The sequence below is a fragment of the Phaseolus vulgaris genome, chromosome 1, assembly GCF_051622355.1.
Source record: "Phaseolus vulgaris cultivar YP4 chromosome 1, ASM5162235v1, whole genome shotgun sequence".
NCBI classification, from domain to species: domain Eukaryota; kingdom Viridiplantae; phylum Streptophyta; class Magnoliopsida; order Fabales; family Fabaceae; genus Phaseolus; species Phaseolus vulgaris.
This window is the reverse complement of record NC_143498.1, coordinates 29,712,446-29,733,858: the sequence shown is the minus strand read 5'-3', so window position 1 is coordinate 29,733,858 and position 21,413 is coordinate 29,712,446. Positions and strand designations below refer to the sequence as shown.

Sequence of the window (21,413 nt, the reverse complement as noted above, 5' to 3'; positions counted from 1 at the left end):
AGCTTAATAGTCTTAAATGTGAGTTTAGACATATCACAACCCTACCAAAAACTGTTTCTAAAACAAAGTTTGTCCTCACCTATATAATATACTATATAATTTGACCATAACTCTAATCGATGTGAAATCTCCAATAAATAGCCATGAAGAGTGCTAGTGAGCATGTTTAGATAGCACAATGCATGTGACAAAGATATCTCAGGACTACTGACGTCTATCTTTGTTTGTGTCAAAATACATATGTGCCTTATTTTTACATCTTATATTGGATTATCCCATCATCTCATCCTCCTTTCTTCTTTTGTTTATTTCCCCTTTCATTGAATTATCATCGGTATTATGTATTGGCAAACAAAAATTAGAGTAAGAAGTATTTTAATAATTTAAATAGGAAATAAATAGCATTTTGCATGGGGTCTAATGTCCTTCAGTTGCCAGCAAACAGAATGACGAACTTACACTGCTATACCAGCTGCAGTGACAGCCAAAGAATCAGGGGAGTGCAGTCCATCATAGCTCAAAACCTAAAATTTACAGTAGACAAAAAGCATGTGAAATTTCCACAAGGTACAGTCACTACAATACACCAAATAAAAATGAACAAAAGCATGACAAATACATCATTTCATAATAGCAGAGTAATGAAATAAACATCATTCAGTTGTTAACAGACAAAGAACAAAGCAAAGGGTGATAGCGGTCCTGTTTCACATGCAGGTACGAGGTTTTCAACATATGGTATTTCCTAAAACCTACTTTGAAGCCAACAAGAAAATAATAATAAAAATTAATGTTTTCCCACAACTATTTATCTATAAATTTTGTAAAATGAATAAACAAAATGGATGAGTGTCTATGACAAAATGGTATTGCTTAAGCTTAAATGAAACCTACAACAACTTTAAAACATGTGATATTGTATGGAATTGATTGTTGAAGAAATAATTAAGCTTGAAACGAGAAGATCTCAAGGATTACAAAGTTTTTGCAGTCCAGTAGTAGTCATGGCCGGAGTTAAAACTAAAAATCCAGTGCAATGGTCCAATTCTTGTGGGATGAACATAGAGAACTCCAAAATTTGCTACACATGTGTAGAGATTAACTCAATTCCATTCTTTGGACTTTCACTAAGAAATGACAACGCCTTAGGAGTGTCAGAGCCTATCCCAAATCTATTAAAAGGACCAGTCACCGTATTATACCATGAACAATAGTATTGGATGTGAGAAAGTATTTCCCTACATTGACCAAAGATAATGTAAAAATACAGAATATAAGTGAGGCATTACTGACCTTACAGAGTTGAGTTAAACCTAAACCACTTTGTAAGAATTGAAGAAGATAAAGATTAACGGGACAATGATGGCTATCACAATCATGGTTTAATAGTTTGCTAGAAATATGTAGAGTGTGACTCAGTAGTCAAAAGTATAAAGTGGCATGGACAGGCTGCCTTCAAAAACCATTACAGGGAGAAAATACAAGTGAGATGGCCATTACTTTAACCTAAGTAGATTATTAGTACATGACGAATAATTTTTAAATAAAAATAGTACTGCTAATGCATCACAACGAGGAGGGTCTTGCATATTAGGTATTCACAAATAGAGAGAGGCTGAACCTTTGCTTTAAAAGAGGTTTTAATAACAACCCTGAATTGGTCATGGGAGAGTGTTCTATGTAAGATGTTAGATATTATTATATATTATTAGATATTATGAGATAATATAAATATTATTAGATATTTCTATTTATGTAATGTACTTAGCCCATATGTTCCTTTTTTTATATAAACATAACCTTATGTGTTCAATATACACAAGGGATTTATCCTATTCTTCTTTTCATATTTTAATATGGTATCTAGAGCATAGGGTTAGGATTCAAATTTTTTTTGGTGAACCCACTCTTCACCAGTATTTCTCAGTCTCCGTCCCTTAAGTCAAACATAAATCACAGCAAAGACCACCAAAAAAGAATCTCTTGTGATTTTTGTCATGCAACGACTGCAACCCCAAGGTCTAATGTGATGCAACCTTCCCCCTTAGGGTGCGGTGCACTGGTGTGAATGCACACAATTGACTACTCTGATTGGACTATTTTCTTTTGGTGTTTTAGCTTCGTGCATTGTAACTTTAGCACATGTGAGATTGTGACTCATGAGGAGCATGTGACCTACTAATGCATTTTCAAAAAATTATGGATCCAGAGGAGTAGAATTTCATTATCTAGTTTTGTAATCCCATGGATTGCATACTTTTCCCTATTTTCCATTCCTAGGTAGGATCTCAATTTTCACAAGTTTTAAAATTATTGATAATTTATTTAAATATATAAATTGAGTCAATTAAGAAAAAATTAACTTCCTCAATCTGATATTTTTCTTGAAATTTAATAAATGGTCAATGGATGTTATATCTTTCTAAAATTTTGTAATATAATTGTTGAACTCTTTTAACAGCAGTTCTATCCCAAGACAATAAATTTGGACCACGAGCACATAAAGCAAAGGTAGACACTAACAACAAAATTTTAAGAAGTGAAATTCTAAGGACTATACCCAAGATAATATTTGAGTATCATGATAGAATCCCTTTGGCATGGTAGGACGTAGAGGCCTATCAATTAATCTACAAATAAGAACCTGCAAGCAACAGATGGCGATGAAAAGTTAAGGACAAGAATTAAAAAGAAAACCTTTTACAGATAACAAAACATTTATATAAATAAGATATCACCTTCTCTATAAAATATATTGTAGAAGACAGTTCGTCCAAATTGTAAATAAAACATAGAAGCCAATATTAAGTGAAGTTGAATCAGTCAAAAACGCTTAGAAACTTCCCAACCACACCAACTCCTAGTACATAATCATAGAACTGGTTAAATCTATAAAAAGATTTCTGTAAACATAGCCAATCTATTGATGATAATCTCCAGGGAAACATTCCCAAACAGAGATGAAAGAACAGAGACTGAAAAAGAAAACATGAAAGGAAGAGTATAAGATTACTACGTGTTTTAGAGCCTCCCAACCAATTACACACTGATTAACTGCCCCCCTTTCCTTCAACTTTCCTATTTGTTAGTTTCATAGATTCTAGACTACAGCCCAGGCCCAATTGTATTGCTGGGCTTCCTCATTCTATAGGTCCACTTGGTGGGAGGTCGATGACTGACAACTTCAAGTGGCTTTTCAGAATCATCATTTCAAGCCCATAAGAAATTCAATCACGTTTTCCAGCTTCAACACATGAAATGCATGCTTAACAGGGGTTTATTTGGACTTCCAGCTTCAACACATGAAATACATGCTAAACAGGGATTTATTTGGACTCTTTCCATCAGCAGCATGGCCTCTTTACCTAATTCAGCACTCCAACTCTTGAAAAGCAACCACCGAAAATATTTTTTAAAATCATTATTCTTAATTGATAATAGAGTGTTGAGTTAGGAGAAAATATTTTGTTGAGTTACAAGATACTGTAATCATTACAAGTGTGGTGTTGTAAGATATTAGAGATCTTATGTAATCATTACTTTAGGAATAGAGATCGCTATATACATCCCCATGTACTATTTCAAATTGAATCAATTCAATAAAGATCCATTCTCTCATATACTCAAACCCTTTTCAAGTTGGTACTAGAGCCCCCGATCTAGGGGCTCAGCTTCCTCGTATTATTTGTTGTCGCCTTAGTTGCGGTCCCTTGATTTTTAGGGTTGCCTAAAGTGCACCCATTTCTTATGTTTATTTGGGTTGCTTAAATAAAGTACATCCAGTTATTGTTTCATTGCACTATCACATGCTTGTTGTCTCATTTGTGTAGAAAAACTAAAACATCAGTCTTTAAGGAAGGCTTATCTAGTAATTTCTTATCAGGCTTCATTCTTGAAGGCTTGGGAACCAAAGATAATATCCATAGACAAATGGCTACCTCGTGTCTCCAATCTTGCCCTACTTCAGAATCCTTTCAAACATGGTTGTCACACTCGCGAGTCTACGTAGACTCGACTCATACATTCGTAAGAGTTTACTTTTTATATTCGTAAGTTCATACAAATATACAGCTCCTCCAAATTCAATTTATGCCCAAAAAAAAAATTTGCAGCAACTTTTACCAATTAAAAAATACAAACATAATTTTGCAGCTCAACTAAATAAAAAAAATCCAATATGAAGCCCATCTTGTATTCTGCAGCCCAATTAAAAAAACTAGGGGTGGCAATGCGGGCTGGCCCGCCCCGTACTTGGCCCACAAAAAGCGGGTCGGGTCGGCCCGCCCCACATAGAATTTGCGGGCTAATTTTTCTAGCCCGTCCCGCATAAGAAATAATTCTTTAAAAAATATTTTTTAAATAAAAATTTTGATTTTCTTTTATTTAGATGTATTAGGTAAATGATCTCATAATACTATTTTCATGAGACATGAGTAGTAAAATGTTATTAAAAATTTCGGAATGTGAAATATGAGGCTACATGAAGAAAATATGGGGGTGCAAAAAAAAATTATACATTTTAAAATTATGCGAGTTATACGGGCCAACCCGCCCCACCCCACACTAGGCCCGCGCGAGTTGCGGGTTATGTGGGGCGGGCCTAAGCGGGCCAGTGGGTTGAAATAAGCAACCCGCCCTGCGTTTTTTTTCAGCAGGCCGGCCCGCCCCACTTTGCCACCTAAAAAAACCAAAACCCTAATCCCCTAAATCACACTACATAACCATTAAACCCTAATTTTAGTGAAGTAGATCATTCAGTTTTTTATCGTCACTCGAGTGTTGGGTGTATCTATCTTATAGTATATGTTGATGACATTGTTCTTACAGGCATTGATCACCATGGCATCTCACAAGTAAAACAACACCTTTGTCAACACTTTCATACCAAAGTTCTTGGCAAACTCAGATATTTCTTGGGGATTGAGGTAGCACAATCCAATATTGGTATTGTTATCTCTCATGCGCATTGGGTATTTTGGAGGAAATTGGGTTGATGAATTTGAAATCTATTGATACTCACATGGATCCCAATGTCAAGCTTCTACCCAATCAGGGAGAGCCTCTTTCAGATCCTGAGAAGTACAGAAGATTAGTTGGAAAATTGAACTATCTCACTATTACTCGTCCTGATATTTCCTTCGCAATCAGTGTGGTGAGTCAATTTCTTAATTCTCCATGTGAAGATCATTGGAATGCAGTCATTCGTATAGTGGAGTACATTAAAGGCTCTTCTGCAAAAAGTTTGTTATATGGTCATAATAATCATACTAAAGTTGTTTGTTATTCAGATGTTGATTGGGCAGGATCTCCATCTGATAGAAGATCAACTTCCGGTTATTGTGTCTCCATTGGTGATAACTTGATCTCTTGGAAGAGCAAGAAACAAAGTGTTGTGGCAAGATCTAGTGCAGAAGCAGAATATAGAGCTATGGCATCGGCTACTTGTGAGCTTATTTGGCTTAAACAATTGCTTAAAGAATTGCAATTTGGAGAGGTCATTCAAATGACACTTATATGTGATAATCAGGTTGCTCTTCATATTAGCTCAAATCCAGTTTTTCATGAAAGGACCAAATATATTGAGATTGATTATCATTTCATTCGAGAAAAGATTATATCGGGAGATATCAAGACTGAGTTTGTTAATTCAAATAATCAATTAGCAAATATTTTTACTAAACCCTTACAAGATGTAATACTTGTACTCTCATTTGGTCTTTATCATTTTCAAATATATAGTATGTCCTCATCCATGCGTTTAGTACAAATACAATGTCTGCATGATGAGTTTCAGCCATCCTAATTGCTTATCACTTTCAATTATATATTAATAGATATTATGAGATATTGTTAGATATTTCATATTTATGTAATGGGCTTAGCCCATATGTTTCTTTTCTTATATAAACATAACCTAACACAAGGGAGTGACCCTATTCTTTCTTTTCCTTTAATAAGTATCTTTGACTGAATTTCCTCTATTATTTACTTTTATGTAAAAAATGATATAGCTAACCTTAAACAGTGGTAAGGTTTTTGTTAGTATTTACTTTCACGTAAAAAGGAGAACAATGGGTCCTCCTTAAGCAAAAGCATAATAGCAACACAGAGGAGGGGGAGCAGCATAGTCAGGCATCTTCCAGTCTCTCCACATTTCATTGTTTTGCTGATTGGAAACTAGAATGCAAGTGTTGATCATAATTGTGAGTCTAATACTCTGTTTGACATGTATTGAGTCTGTCAGTGCTGTTGTTTCAGTGAGAAAGTTGTTTTTTGTTATAGCAGCAGTACTGTTGGCAAGTGTAACTGTTCTATTAGACAGTTACAGCTAACTTGTAACTAAGCTCTGTATATATAGCCTTATGTTAACAAAGTCTCATATTCATCTAGTATCTTTTACCCTTTTCATAATAAGAAATCAGTGTATCAGTTTTCTATCAATAATTGACCGTGTAAGTAAAGTGAATCTCAAGCACAGAGGAAAGCAAAATGCCAGTATATGTCACAAATTGTTGAAATTTAAGATGGGTGTCCAGGATAAGATCATTTGTCAATTGACATTACTGTAAAGCCACAGTTAATGGCTAGAAAAACAGTACCTCATGGTCTCTTGTCTTTCCTTCTCGCTTAAAAAACCCTCCACTGAAAAATTGTAAATTGAAGTATTAAACAACTAAATAAAAAAAATCATGCAATAAGTAAAAAGAAATCTGGAAACAGAAATGTATATGCCATACCTAGTACGACCAGCTGCTGAAAATCGCTCTTGATAATGAACAGAAAGGGGGAAAAAGTCAGATGGTTCACTAGGAACATCATCCAAGCAAACAGTAGTGTACACAATCTACAATAATAAAAACAGCAGCTTGAATTTTCAAAAGAATAAATGCTGAATTTTCCTTTTATGGCAAAAAAACAGTACATTTTCTACTTGAGTAGGCTAATAATATATTTGCAGAATGTACATAACAACAAATTTTGACCCAATTTTTAAAGAATGTACATAGAAAAACTAACCATATTTTGAACCCACAATACAATAAATTTTCTATAATTGCCTTTTTTGTAAAAGAAGAAAAATATTGGACATGTAAACTAGTAAAGAAAAGATGAACTCTTAAAGTTCAAAGTTCAAAGTTCAAACTTGGCTTGCAAATGTGATGCTTAAGCTTCACAAAATTATTTAAACAAGCCAAATTTAAAGCTTAGACTTGACTAGTCGAAAAAATATGAAGCTTCAGCTCGTTTTTTGTAGGTCATTTAAAGTTTGATCTTTTACTCCTATTATCAAATACATTCTTGATGGAATTTTCAAATTTATTAATTTATTAATTAAAAGACATTTTCATTATAGTAAATGAAATATTCTTGGGTTATTCATGAGCAAGGATAGAGTTATACTCAAGGTTATTAGACTTGAGAGTCTACGTAAACTCGACTTGTTGACTCATAAGAGTCTACATTGTCTGAAAAAAAATATAATATACTAATTCAACATTTCAACATCATAATTAATCAAAATAGTAAACAATAATTCCATAATGATGAAATAACTAAGTTTACTAGTGCACATGACTACTATGTAAATTGAAACTACACCAAAATAGATAAGTTCATACAATTACATAACATAAATTCTTGAGGCACAACAATTAAATAACTAAAAGTGGGAAAAAAAACTCAAGTTTCCATCTCCAATCCTCTAATAACATCATCTCCAAAATCATCATCATCTTCATCACCATCAAGCTCTTCCTAGGATAAAAAGTGTGCATCATCAACAGTAGCATCAGAAACTATATTATCAAGATCAAGTGCATCAAGAGTTGGACCAATTGAACTTGGTCCAACTAATCAACATTTCCACCATTACCTTCACCTTGAACTTGCTCAACCTCAATATTATTTCCCTCTAAAATAATCTATTCATCATCAGACTCAATATCTCCCTCTTCAACAACTTGAGCATCAACTTTTCTTTAATCCCTTTTCTGTACAACTGATTTAAAGTAGCTTGTACATCATCACTTGATTTTTCCTTTCCTTTATTTTTGAACATGTTACTACTACATTGAGTGGTACTCACCCCTTCACTTTGTTCATCATCAAACTCTTCAATGTTATTCAGCACTCTTTTCTTCATTGATGCCTCCTTAGTTGATGCCAACACTTTCATCATTGCAATTTTAACTTCATCCAGCACTAAGGTACAAGGTTCAAAATCATATCTAGTACCGGCAAGATGATGCTTGAATTTGAACATTCCTCCATTGAATGTCTTTGACCAATAATTACAATTAACTTTTTTCCATTGCCCAAAATGTCATTTCCACGTTTCCACCCAACATTTATCATGTCCTACAACATTTTTACTTCTAGGTCTAGGAAGTGAGGATGCATTTACATTGGCCTTAGAAGAATTTAAACCAGTCCCACTTCCAAACATTGTAAAATTTTTGCAACTAAACAAGAAATAGAAAAAAAAATACAAAATCTAAAAACAAACAGATCCAACATAGAGAATAAATAATAAAGAAAGAACAAAGTCCGCTACTAGTATTAAAATTTTAAAAAATAGATAAAAATATAATAGGAAAAATTAAATAGAGAACAATGTGGTGGTGGGCAAAACAAAACCCTCACACACCCCTCTTTGAAGAGATGAGAAAAGACACGACTCAGAGAAGATGACAATGTCAAAGAAATATTTGTGCAGCCAAAAATACTAAAGAGATAATGATACTAACCAACAATGTTCTTGGATCACATAAATTGCAGATGATGCTACCTATATTAAAAACTTAATTTTATGAGGCAACAAGAATGCTAATGGAATTAGAATTTCCTTCGATCTATTAGACTCTTTGTGTAGTGCACACCTCCAATCTTGCATTGAAAAATATTTGTGCAACCAAAAATACTGAAAGAAAGAATGATAGTAACCAGCAATGTTCTTGGATCACAAAAATTGGAAACATAATTTGTGGTGTACTCTATGAGATTATCAATGTTCAATAACTTCAACTCTTCAAGTTGCTTTTTGTTGCTTCGACAAGATTTTCTCCAGCCATAGTTATGCTTAAGAGGTTTAGAAGTTAGTAAAAAGAACTTTAGGAGATGGTTATTAGTGATGAATGGTCTTGATGAAAACTCATCCAGCCTCGAAACATTTGGCTAAGAAGACTGGAAGCAGAAAAGGAGCTCAGAAGACTCTCATCTCAAGGAGAATTAATTGTTGTCTCTCTTCCATTTTTCTCTAGTTCTATAAACATTGTATATAGTATAGGCTTTATTTTGGGCTTGTGTATGGACCATTTTCTTGGGTCATGTTTTGGGCCATGTATTGGGCCGATTAGAGTAGGGTGTAAATAGAAAAAAAAAAGTCTAGCTAGAGTTACAATTGAGCCTCCTTGGACCCATTGACACTCTGGAACATCTAGGGTGCACAAATAAATTACTAGAGTGCAAATAGAAAGCATGGAATGGCAAGGAAGGCATGAAGGTCCACATGTCATCCCCTCAATGGAGAGGATTCCTACCAATGCTAAAAGGCCATTTGTCTTCATAGGAATGGAGAGGATACTCTCCAATAGAGGAGGACACTTGTCAACCTCTAAGTTGAGAGGATTTGCTCCAATTAGAAAGATTCACTTGTCCTTCTATGAGTGGAGAGTTTTTAGGATTAAATCTTGCACCTTGGCTGCCCATAGCACTATAAATACAAGTGTTAGCCCCCATGTAAATTAGCTTTGAATAGACTATTGAATTGCTGCCAAATTTCAGTCTCAACTAGTCTCTTAGCTCACTCCTTGCTAGCCTTATTTCTAAGTGTTTTAGCATGGAACCTCTAACGAGTTGGCCTAACCTCTCTTGAGCTTCATTATCATTCTCCATACACCAATACTTCACGATTTCTTTCACTCATTTTAGCCACCAAATTCCGCACCCCAAACATATAAAACAAAAGACACAAAGCCATGCAAGCTAGGATTGCATCAGGTCTTCTAACAAAGAGAATAATGTGGATAAAGCACAATTTGTGCAAGAAACTTTGTTGGCTGATGATTGATAGACAAAGGTTAATTATACACTTGCATTCACTTTCCCTATTAATGATGTTCTTGGGAAAACATACATGAATACAGTTTCTCTTCACTTGGCATATGAAATTCAATGATTGAAAATGTGAGAAATGTCATATACTAACATGAAAGAAAGACAAAAATTGAGCATTCATCCTTTATGAAGTATTAAACTCAATATAATTGATGGGTAAATAGTCGATTTAGAACAACAAGTATTGGCATATTTTGTTTCTAGTACAACAAGAGAAAAAATTACAGTCTTTGTACAAAAACTTTAATTTCGTTAATTTTGTTTGAACTCAGTTGGTTGATGTAATTGAACACGTGTTTGGTCTTTATTAATTGTTATGTGTTTATTGAAGGTAATATTAACATTAATATGCAGTTAACCTTGAAATAAGCCTTTTACCATTTGCTTTTTTCCTTTAATAGACACACGTGATCATTATTAGAGACCAAACACGTGTTCAATTATATTAACCAATAACAAAGTTCAAATCAAACTAGCAGAATTAAAGGTGTTGTACTAAAGACTATAGTTTTTTTTCTTATTGTACTAAAAAAAAATATGTCAATACTTGTTGTACTAAACTAACTATTTATCCTTAATTGATTGTTAGACTAAGAGTATCACATCCCTTCATCAAGGTAATACATTATATTCTTAAATTAAAAATTTATGACTATATTTTGCTATGAACATTTTTATTTATAATATTATTATTGGAGATGCAACAACGACTAGAGATTAAGCCAAATTATAATATACATAATAAGTGGGATGCAAACCCACCTTAAAGTTGATTTTGTAAGGTTAAGTTAGGCATAAACTCATTTCTTGAGATGCTATCAGAGTCATTCAAAGTCTATCTTAGTAAGATGTGTTCGACCTATTGTATCACCCATTATCGAGTCGTTATTGAACCACCCACAATTATCTAATCTCACAATCGAGATGTGCATTCCTAAGCGTGAGGGGCATGTTGAAAGTCCCGCGTTTAAAGATAAGGCCAAATTAGAATATATAAGTATGGTTCAAACCTTACCTTACAAGCTTGTTTTGTAAGGTTAATTTAGACAAAAACTCATATCTTAAGAATTATATTAACTTTTGTTTATATATTTATAATGTTGTAGATATTGTAGTCATGAACGGCTAAGTAAAGATTCAAAAAAACTTCTATATCAAGCAATGGAACTTACTCATGAAAGGAAGAAATGTTTTAAAAGGTACTTTGATGATGTGCATGTAAGGAGACAAGTATATATAGATTTTTGCAAACTTCCCAAATGGAACGGAAGGTTTTGCCAATGTTGACTCTTGTAGGGATAAAGGTGAAATGGATTCAAAATCATAATGGAGATTATTCATGGAACTCATGCACCAACACTTCAAAAGATAGCACTTAAGTTACTTGAACAACCGTGTTCTTCTTGTTGTGAAAGAAATTGGAGTACATACTCCTTTATACATTCCTTGAAACAAAATGGGATAACACCTCAAAATGCAGAGAATCTAGTATATGTTCATCTTCCCTCAAGAAACTCCTCAAAATACAATGAAGAGACAACTAAATTGTGGGATATTGCAAAAAATGACTTTTCATTGGATGATAATGGGATTCTAAGATTGCTAGCTTAACTATTGATGAACCAAACTTAGAAGTTGTTTTTTCATGAGGATGATCAAACATGATAGTTTGCATAAATTTTTCTTTTGTAGAACTTTTCTATAATTGTTTCTCTTGATTTTTTTAGATTATAAAATTAGCACATTTTAATAGACTTATAATCATATAAATATAAATATATATATATATATATATGATGTCCTATAATTTTTAATTTAGTTGTATCTTTGTATCCATGTCCATGTTCATGCTTCATAGGCATAACCACCCACAAAATACAAGTAGCTCCACCCCTATTCATGAGCTTTTAATATCAAGCTTCGGCTTAACTCATTTATATGATTGAGCTTAACATCAAGCATAAGCTTGTTTGTTTATTAAAACAAACAAATAAACATCATCGAGAACATAATGATCCATTTTCTTTTCTTTTCACACAATTGAGAACATAATGATCAATTTTCTTTTCCTTTAACACAATTGAGAACATAATGCACCCTAAGATATGATCACAGATAGCAATTAGTTTTCTTTTCTTTTAACACATTTTTTATCCATGTGATCATGTTTGCAATCATGGATAAACTAATTACTAGAAGAAATATGGGAACTTACAGTCTCTCCATCTGTAACTGTAACAGAGCCACTTGCCTGTCTTCCTATATGACCAGTCTCAACCAATATCTGTAAAATGCCACAAAACCTAATATGTAAATCAAACTAGTACCGAATGCACCATTTCCATTCTATAAAGATATTGTAGGATATTGCATCAACACCCTAGATACAACAATAATGTAACATAAAAATAAAATGAAGATTTGTCATTTAACAAAAAAATATATGCATTCAAGGACATAAAATCTTGCAGAGAAATAAAAAAAATATATATTAAAGCTACAAAAAGGCAGTCACTTCCATGGACTCAAGTATGCTTATTGCAACAGTCACCTAGTTGATAACCAAAAATTAGGGGTGATTCACATCTTAATCAACAAACATTCCAAACCAATTAAATGTAAGTACTAATGAGCTTGAGTTCAAAAACTTTTCATTTATAAACCCAAACTTACAAAAATAGAACATTAGAACACAAGTCATGATCAAAACTAAAATACACAATAAAACAAGAGCATAACAATGGAGATTTTGCTGCAGAGCTGAATATTCCACCCAGCCCATCCAAACCTTTCTATTTCACTCAACTTTACCTGCTTTCCTGCCAGTCCTTACTCTTAAGTGTGGCATAGGCAGCAAGGTTCCAAGGGAAACTCTTAGTATTTAACTTAAGGGCAATATATTAAGGCAACAACTATTAAACCCAAGACTCTTTCACCTTCCCATGGTTACACAAAGAAATAGCCAGCAATCCTTCTTAAATTTTTTGCTGAGACCCTGGACAGTTTGTTAATCCCCTAAACAGTTTGTCAATCCCATGAACGGTCTGTTAAGCCCATTGACGATTTGTTAAGCCCTTGGACGGTCTGTTAAGCCCTTGGACGGTCTGTTAAGCCCCTAGACAATTTATCAAGCCCCTAGACAGTCTGTTAAATCCCTAGACAGTCTATGACCCACTAGACGGTCTAATGACCAGAAAATCATAAGTGGAGTTTCTATTTTTATGTTTTGATGATAACAAAAACTAAATAAATGGGTTACTTGTATCTTGATTGTTCTAACAATGTTTTGTACAACTACAGTTTTCAGTAGACCCTCTAAGCATCTATAGCATGTGCTCATAATAGACCATATGATAAAACTTGTTAATTGCATAACAGAATTCATACTGAATGTTCTATTTGTGATTTGAATAATCTAATAGTGTTTTGTAAGTATGTAGTAAATCCTCTAAGCGTCTACAACTTTTGTTCATGACAGACAGTCTAATAAATTGTTCATGATAGACAGTCTGATGAACAAAACATGTAACAGGTTCTTGATTATAAGAATTAAACAAAATCTTTTAAATCATATATATCTACTAAAAGTGTGTTCAATCAAAGAGATATTATATCCAAAAATGAAAAGATTTCAATCTACATATTTTGTGGAGTGACTCTAATTGACCCTGATTTTTAAAACTCTAAAATCTATCTTATCCTAAACAAATTTGTTCAAATAAATCTTGCACATATATTTCTAATATATTGCAAATATTTCTAAACCTTTTTTAACAAAAACAATTTGAATAATGAAAAATCTCGAGTACTCTATTTTAGTATGACGTTTCATCTTAAATGAAAAGATTTTCTGATTATGTTTTAATTTGTTTTTACTAATCCATATTGCAAATACTTTCAAATTTGTTTCTTAAACAGGTTCAAAGAAAAAACAAATTGAAACATTGGCAATCTAAGTTTTCTGTTTTAAGCGTCTATCGTCAAAAAGAACAAAGGAAGATTCAAGTATCAAACTAACCAATTCAAGTATCAAAGGACAGATTTGAAAAACTATATAAAGGGATTAGAGGTAAAGAACAAAAGCAAGGTAAGCCAAGTTGTTCAAATGATCTTGCTGAAATTACAAGAGTTATAGTGACCACGTCTAGTCTTGTGGGTTGAGTGTTAAACCATTGTATTTCTTCACATTGTGAAGTTATACCCTTGTGAGCCTTTTTTATGCTCTCTCTGGGAGTATTCTTTATTTTCTTGAGAGTTCTTAATCTCTGGGGTAGGTTAAGAAGGTGTAACCTGAAGATATGAGAATACTCATAACCTGGAGAGTAAGAATACTCGTTATAACCAAGTGTGTTGGTTAGTGGAAGCTCTTATGCCGTTGCTTAAGGGGACTATATGTAATCCAGGTATGGGTGAACCAGGATAAATTCTTGTGTTTATCTCTTGTTACTCTTGTTACTCATGCTTTGTTGGTTACTCTATTCTTCTTGATAAACCATTTGTTAGATGGTTCTACAAAAATGTTTCTATTAGATGATCAGCTAGACAATCTACTAGACTGTTGTTGTTATCCACTGTGAAAAGAGTTAAAGACTCCACTCAACCCCTCTAGAGCCAACTGTACCTAAATTTTCCACTGTAAAACTCTCTTGACATAGCTATTAGAATATTACTATCCATGATTCGATGCAATTCAGCTAGATATTGATTCATATCATAAGATGAATCTCAAATGACTTTGGATCTTACATACAAGTGAATCACTGCAATATCGCATCATCAATAAAAATCAAATACTTCAACGATTCGTAATATTCTTTTTCTTTTTTTTACTTTTCTTTCACTAATTTTCTTGAAAGAAATTGAAATCATATAAGCTTAAATCATTAAAAAAAGGAATTGAAGGATAAGTTCCAAACTTACCCTATTTGATTATTTCACTACTTTTTTTGCTACTTATTCACTTAATGCATGCACTGTTTGGCTGTTCATTGTTTCATTTCATGTCCACTCTTCTAAAATAAAGGCTTCACAAACTTAAATATAATATAACTAATAATATAATTTCACGAGACTTATGGTTTAGTTGTGTTAGCTCTTAAATTCAACCATATATATGGTCCAATATTATATATTTGAATGAAGTCTTTTTCATTGTTTCTGAATCTTACATTCGATACAGATTATGATTCATGACTCAAAAATTAGCCTCACAATTCAGAACACAAATATGGATAACTTTGGCTCTTTAGACTTTCAATCAGACCTAAACAACATTAAAATTGCAATAAATCCTTTACAAGAAAAGATGCACAACTATCAAGTATATTGATAATCTTTCAAAGAGACAGAAGAAGGAAGCATAAATAATTATACGCAGTGTTTGCCCAGCTGGGTTTGGACTTCTCTTCTCCTTGGAAGAAGAAGCAAGGCCAAACACATTTTCTAAAATGCTTTAAACAAATTTAGTAACTTAACTTTTACAAAAGAAAAGTAAAAGTATCTTTCAATAAAAGAAAAGTTAGCATCTCTCTCACGTCAACGCTTTAAGCTGAAAAAAATTAAAACTTCTAAAATATTTATAATTTATATTAATACACACACATATATATATATATAGAGAGAGAGAGAGATGATAATAAGTATTTTGGGTTGAAATGTCTTCACCAATTAGTACCCGATGACTACTCCCTTTATTTACCTGACTATAAATATATCCAAAATTTAAATCCTGTAGCTCACTATGCTATGAGAAACATTTTCAAATTTCAGTCAACAGTTAAAGCAAAACCACTCTCTTACAAGACCAAACAATCAAATTTCAATCTGTCAAGTACATTTGAATAATTGAAAAATAATTCAAACCTCTAAGTCCACAACCCAGTCCCAACCAAAACAAGCCAAACACTTCTACACAGCGCAAAAACAGAAAGAAATTCAAGCAACCAAACTCACATGTCTATCACCGACGGGAATCTTCACGGAATACGGTTGCAGTGCGCCACCGTCGCCGACGACAGACTCCGACACCTCCGGTGAGTTAGCGGATGCTCTGACCGCGGAGCGGCGGCTAATCCTGCCAGAAAGAAGCGAGCGGAAGTTGCATTTGCGGGAAGTGGCCAGTCGAGGAGAGGGAGGGAATAAGAGCGAATTGGAGAGGAGAAAGTGAGGTGATTGTGAATGGCGTTGCAGCGTGGCGAGGCCATGGAGGGAGCTGCTAGGACATGCTAGCATCGTCTTATTATTCTTTCGCTGTTAGGGTTTTGGACTGTGGAGCGAGGTGAAGTTGTTGCTTCTCAGAGTGAGAGAGTGGTGAGAGTGAGAGCGGAACAGAGAGTGATAGATAGAGAGGAAAGAGAGAGAAGGAGAAAACGCTGCCGTTATCCGCTTCTGCTATTTGGTTCAGACGCGCGCTCAGGTTATGGGCTTTCTTATTCGGTATTTCATTCATACTTCCTGCACCCTTTGTATTTCTTCCTACACCTCTCTTAACTCAAAAAGATTTCTAAATCTCAAAACTGTTGATATTTGTCCACAATCACTCAAATCAAATATAAAAATTAAATTTAATTAAGTTTTAATTTAACATAAAATTTAAATAAAAAATAATACTTTATATTTTATCTTATATTAGTTTTTTAGTTATAAAACTGTAAAACATTTTTACAAAAATATATTATAAAGTATTTTTACATAAAAAATGTAAAACTTTTTGTATAAAAGAATTCTTAGATATTCTATGATAACAAAATTTAAATAAAAAGATAAATTCTGAATTTTTTTTATATGATTGTAGTTATATATATAATTTTTATTTCCTTCCATATTAATAAATAAATTATATAATCTTATAGTTGAAAATTATAATACAAATTTATTATCATATAAATATATTGTAAGTAAAATACAATTATATCATAAAATAACATTAAAGAGACATAATCATATGAGTTTTTTAATTACTAATTAATTTAAATATAATTTTGCATCACAAAATTTTGAAAGATCTAATGATAATAAAGTACGACCAAGTAATATACATGTTAATAATATTGAATATGAGTAGTACACTTTTATCACCAACATATAATTTACGATATTTTATTAATTCGTTTATACCTCTCTTTTAATTTTTCTAAGTATTTCAATTTAAAGATTGTTGCATTAAAAAAAATAGTTTTAATTGAACGTGATTGGTACACTTTTTATCACCAGCATATAATTTATGATATTTTACTAATTTATTTATATTTCTCCTAATGTAAACTTTGTTTTAATATAAAATTTAAAAATATTTTATACAATAAGTACATATTCAAATTTTTTTATATTCTTTGTAATTCATGTTAAGAAAAATAATTAATTAATATATTCTATATATATCATTAATTAATTTTATAATATATATTATGTGTATTTTTTGTTTATTTAACATGACAAATGATAATTTTGTAGAACAAAGATTTCAAGGATCGAATGACAATGAAAAATGACTAAGTAATACACATGTAATTGACATTGAATATGGTTAGTATACTTTTATCATAATATTTAAGTTATGGTAGTTTAGAAAAGTACTTTTACTTCTCCTTTAATATGCAATTCTATTAAAAAATACAAAAAAAATTTATTCCAAATTATTAAGAATGTAGAAATGCAACATAGATTTCAACATACGCATAACAATGCTCGAAACTTTTCAAATATTATTGCAATGATGAAATTTCGGTTGTTTTACCATGAATCACAATATATGTGTTGCTTAGGTGAAAAAGTGTTATTTTCGGATGTTATTGTTCTAAATGTGTTCTTCAAATATTTTATGGTTGTTCGTCTAAAAGTAGACATTTTAAACAATATACCAGAAGTTACTATATGCTTTTATTGTCATATGATGAGATTGAAGGAGACACACAAAATTTATACCAAAAAAAGTTGATCCTGCCTGTTGACCAAAACGCTAGAGCCTTGCCTCGTCAAACCTGGATCGACTTCTGCGCCGTGTTAGCCTCCGTCCTTCACCGCGATCTACCTCAAGAACCTGCAAAAGACAGAACGGCGCCGCTGCGGCCGATCACGCTCCGACGCCCAAGTCAGCGACTGAACCACCAATTACTAAGAGAAAAACTCAAGAACTCTAAGGAACCGTGCAAAGTTCTCTCTCAGCGTACTCTCGTTCTCGCAGTTGTAAAGAAGTAATCTAAACGCGTGCGTACCTCAAAGTTCGTTGGAAACTCTTATATACCTGGGCACTTTCTCTCTCCTGGCAGTTACACATCTGGACACGTGGCTCGCATCCGGCTGTACACGTGCCATCATCTGGAGCATCCTTGACTTGGGCGCCACTTCTTACTCTTCAGGGTTTTGGCTAAGTTACTTATGCATGACACAACTCAGTGCATAATTGCCTTGGAGCGTGATCTCTTCTGGGTGGCGAGTTCGGGTGCCTTCGTACACACCTTCCATGTGGTCTCGCCGGCCGCCTTCATGATCTACTCTTCTTGCTTCACCGTGTATGCTCAAGTGTGCTATCTCCCGAGCTCATCCTCTGGCCGGCTGGGAATGACTATCTGACTTCATCTTCGGCGACGTCCTTGTTTTGGCGATCTCTAATCACTTGGTCACCTGGGCTCACATCTGGCGACTTCATCTTCAACCTGGTGACCGCCGGTTTAGGTATGCTGGAGATCGGAGCATGCCAACTTAATAATTGGCGACTACACGAGCCCCCCCGACTTCCTTCCCTTCTGCCAGCCAGGTGTCCCATCCAACACGCCTATATAATAGCTTGATGCCACGTCATTACTTCCGACTACCAGGGCGGTACAAAAGTGTTTGCACTTCATTGCTTCAAGTGGCCTGTCGTCCCATATTTTAAAGCTTAAAAAAGGTGCATCATTAATATTGTTGTGAAACATAACCCTAAATTTGGGTTATGTAATTAGCCAAGATTATTCTATCATTGGTTCTACATGAACATGTTTGATGTTAAAATATTGACAGGTCATAATGTTGGAAAAAAAAATCTTTCTTACCAATAATTAAACATAAAGTAGAAAGAGCAGGTTTGCCATATGTGTTTCTAAAGAAACAATTTATTGTGAAACTAAGTTTTTCCATTAGTATAAATAAATCACGGGGACAAAATATACCCAATGTTGGAATTTATCTTTCACAACATGTTTTTAATCATTATCAATTATATGTTGCATTGTCAATATGTGTTCCCCAAACTTCAAAAAAATTCTTATTGAAGAATGACACCTTGAAGGAGAAGATGAAAATTTTACAAAAAAATGTTGTTTATAAATAAAATTTTTTATCTAAAAATCATTATATTCCTTTTTATTTATGTGTTACATAAGCATGTATATCTTAATATTTTACTTAATTAGACATATTTAATAAATACTATTTGTTAGATTAAAGGTAATGTAAAATACAAGGAGAACTTACAATTCAATGAAAATACAAAAATATAACATTTAGACATTTGTCTACACAAACATGTAATTGTCAATATATGTATATTACATATATGTATATTACATATATGTTTATTTTGCAATTTATTGATAATTGACATTATTCCATAAAAAATTAAATTTGTAAAATAATAGAACACTTGGAATGATCACCAATCACTAACATTGGTTAAATCAATTGACAATAATGTATAATAATGTTGCATAATGATGATGACAACAACAATTTTTATTAATATGGATCCACTTCTTCATTTTAGGTTCATCGTTTGCAAACTTATTCTATTAGATGAGGCTCCACATTAACAGCAAATAAAACACAATTTTCAAATTTGATAAAAAGAAAATTACTCTCTCCAATAACGAGGTACTATATATAATATGCACTTTCTAAATTCTTTTAATTATAGTTCTTATTATTTATTCAATCTTTTATTATTCACTATACTAGTAATATGTCATAAATACATTGTATTAATTTCTTTTATATAGTTTTTTGTTTAATTATGGATGACATGTTCAACTCAAAAGTACGAAGTGTTTTTTTAAAAGTGGATTTGAAAAGAATGTGTGAGGAAAGTGAAGTTGTTTAAATTAAGTTGAATAGAATGGAAAGTGAAAATTTTTTTTATGAAAAATTGTAATTGATTTAATATATATAATAAAGTTTAAAAATTATAAAATAATATATAACTAAATAAAAATAGTAATTTTATAATTAAGTAATAATCTTAATTTTTTTATTATTACTATTATTTAATTTTATTTATTATTTATAATTATTTTAATTATTTATTATAGTTGTTATTTCATAAATTTATTATTTATTTTAATTATCATTTTATATGTTTAATAATATTTTATATTATTTTAATAATTATTATTATTTATATCATATTATAAAATTAATTAGATTTATTTTACTATAATATAAATATTAATATCAATAAATTAATAAAATAAAAATATAATATATACTTAATATAATAATTAAACGTATATAATAAAATATGTATTTATAATTGATTATGAATTCACATAATCGATTATCATAGCTATGTTTTATTTGCAAATCTTCGCAATTATACATACAAATAATGTCAAAAATATTTTGTCTCTTTTTTTTCATTTTACTTGATCTTTTATTCGTGGATTTGTCTGCTTTCTTCGTCGTTCTTCATCGCGGAAATCAGTTGATTTTTGTGTTTTCTTCGCCTAGCAGAAATCAATTGTGAGAAATAAACATACTATTAATTATTACACAATTATAACATTACATATTAGTATTTTCTTTTTAAATATATATATATATATATAATTAAATATATGTCATAATTTGTAATAATATTCATAAATTTATCATATATTAATTAAAAAAATACAAATAAACTTATAATATAATATTATTATATAAAAAAATATTTAAAAATTAATTGTATTTACCATAAAACATAACTTTTTTTTGTATGTAGAATTTCTTTTGTTTTTTATATCCTTATCAACATAACTAATTTTATTAATTTAATAATTTCCTAAAAAATTCACGTTAAGTATTAGTTTCTATAATAAAAAATTAATAAAATATAACTATTTCATGTATATATTTGTTCTCGCCGGTTGACTCTGGTGAGAAGCTCCACTTCTGATTTGTCTATTCTGGAGTTTGTTCTACGTTTTCTTGTTTTTCTTGTTGCACTGGAACGTGGTTCCGTTGAAACAGAGGGGGCTCTACCGATTGATCACACTCCGACAATCAAGTTAATAAGAGCATACAAAACAAGAGAAGTATTCAGTTTCAGTCTCAGAAACAACGTA

General features: G+C 32.0%; 1 protein-coding gene across 2 annotated transcripts in view; it reads right to left on the bottom strand.

Annotated features, from left to right (window-relative positions):
* RIF10 (polyribonucleotide nucleotidyltransferase) overlaps positions 1–16,529 on the bottom strand; it is a 61,715-nt gene extending 45,186 nt beyond the window's left edge. Inside the window, exons 1-6 of one of the 2 annotated variants that reach the window (XM_068616265.1) lie at positions 16,069–16,529; positions 12,332–12,400; positions 6,738–6,844; positions 6,600–6,642; positions 2,561–2,644; positions 460–524 (exon numbers count right to left, since the gene is read on the bottom strand). In XM_068616265.1, coding sequence (XP_068472366.1) covers positions 460–524; positions 2,561–2,644; positions 6,600–6,642; positions 6,738–6,844; positions 12,332–12,400; positions 16,069–16,347 — 647 coding nt within the window. In that variant the 5' untranslated portion in view covers positions 16,348–16,529. The remainder of the gene's footprint in view (positions 1–459; positions 525–2,560; positions 2,645–6,599; positions 6,643–6,737; positions 6,845–12,331; positions 12,401–16,068) is intronic. The other variant, XM_068616266.1, reaches the window with a different exon arrangement.
* Between the last annotated feature and the right edge of the window lie 4,884 nt (positions 16,530–21,413).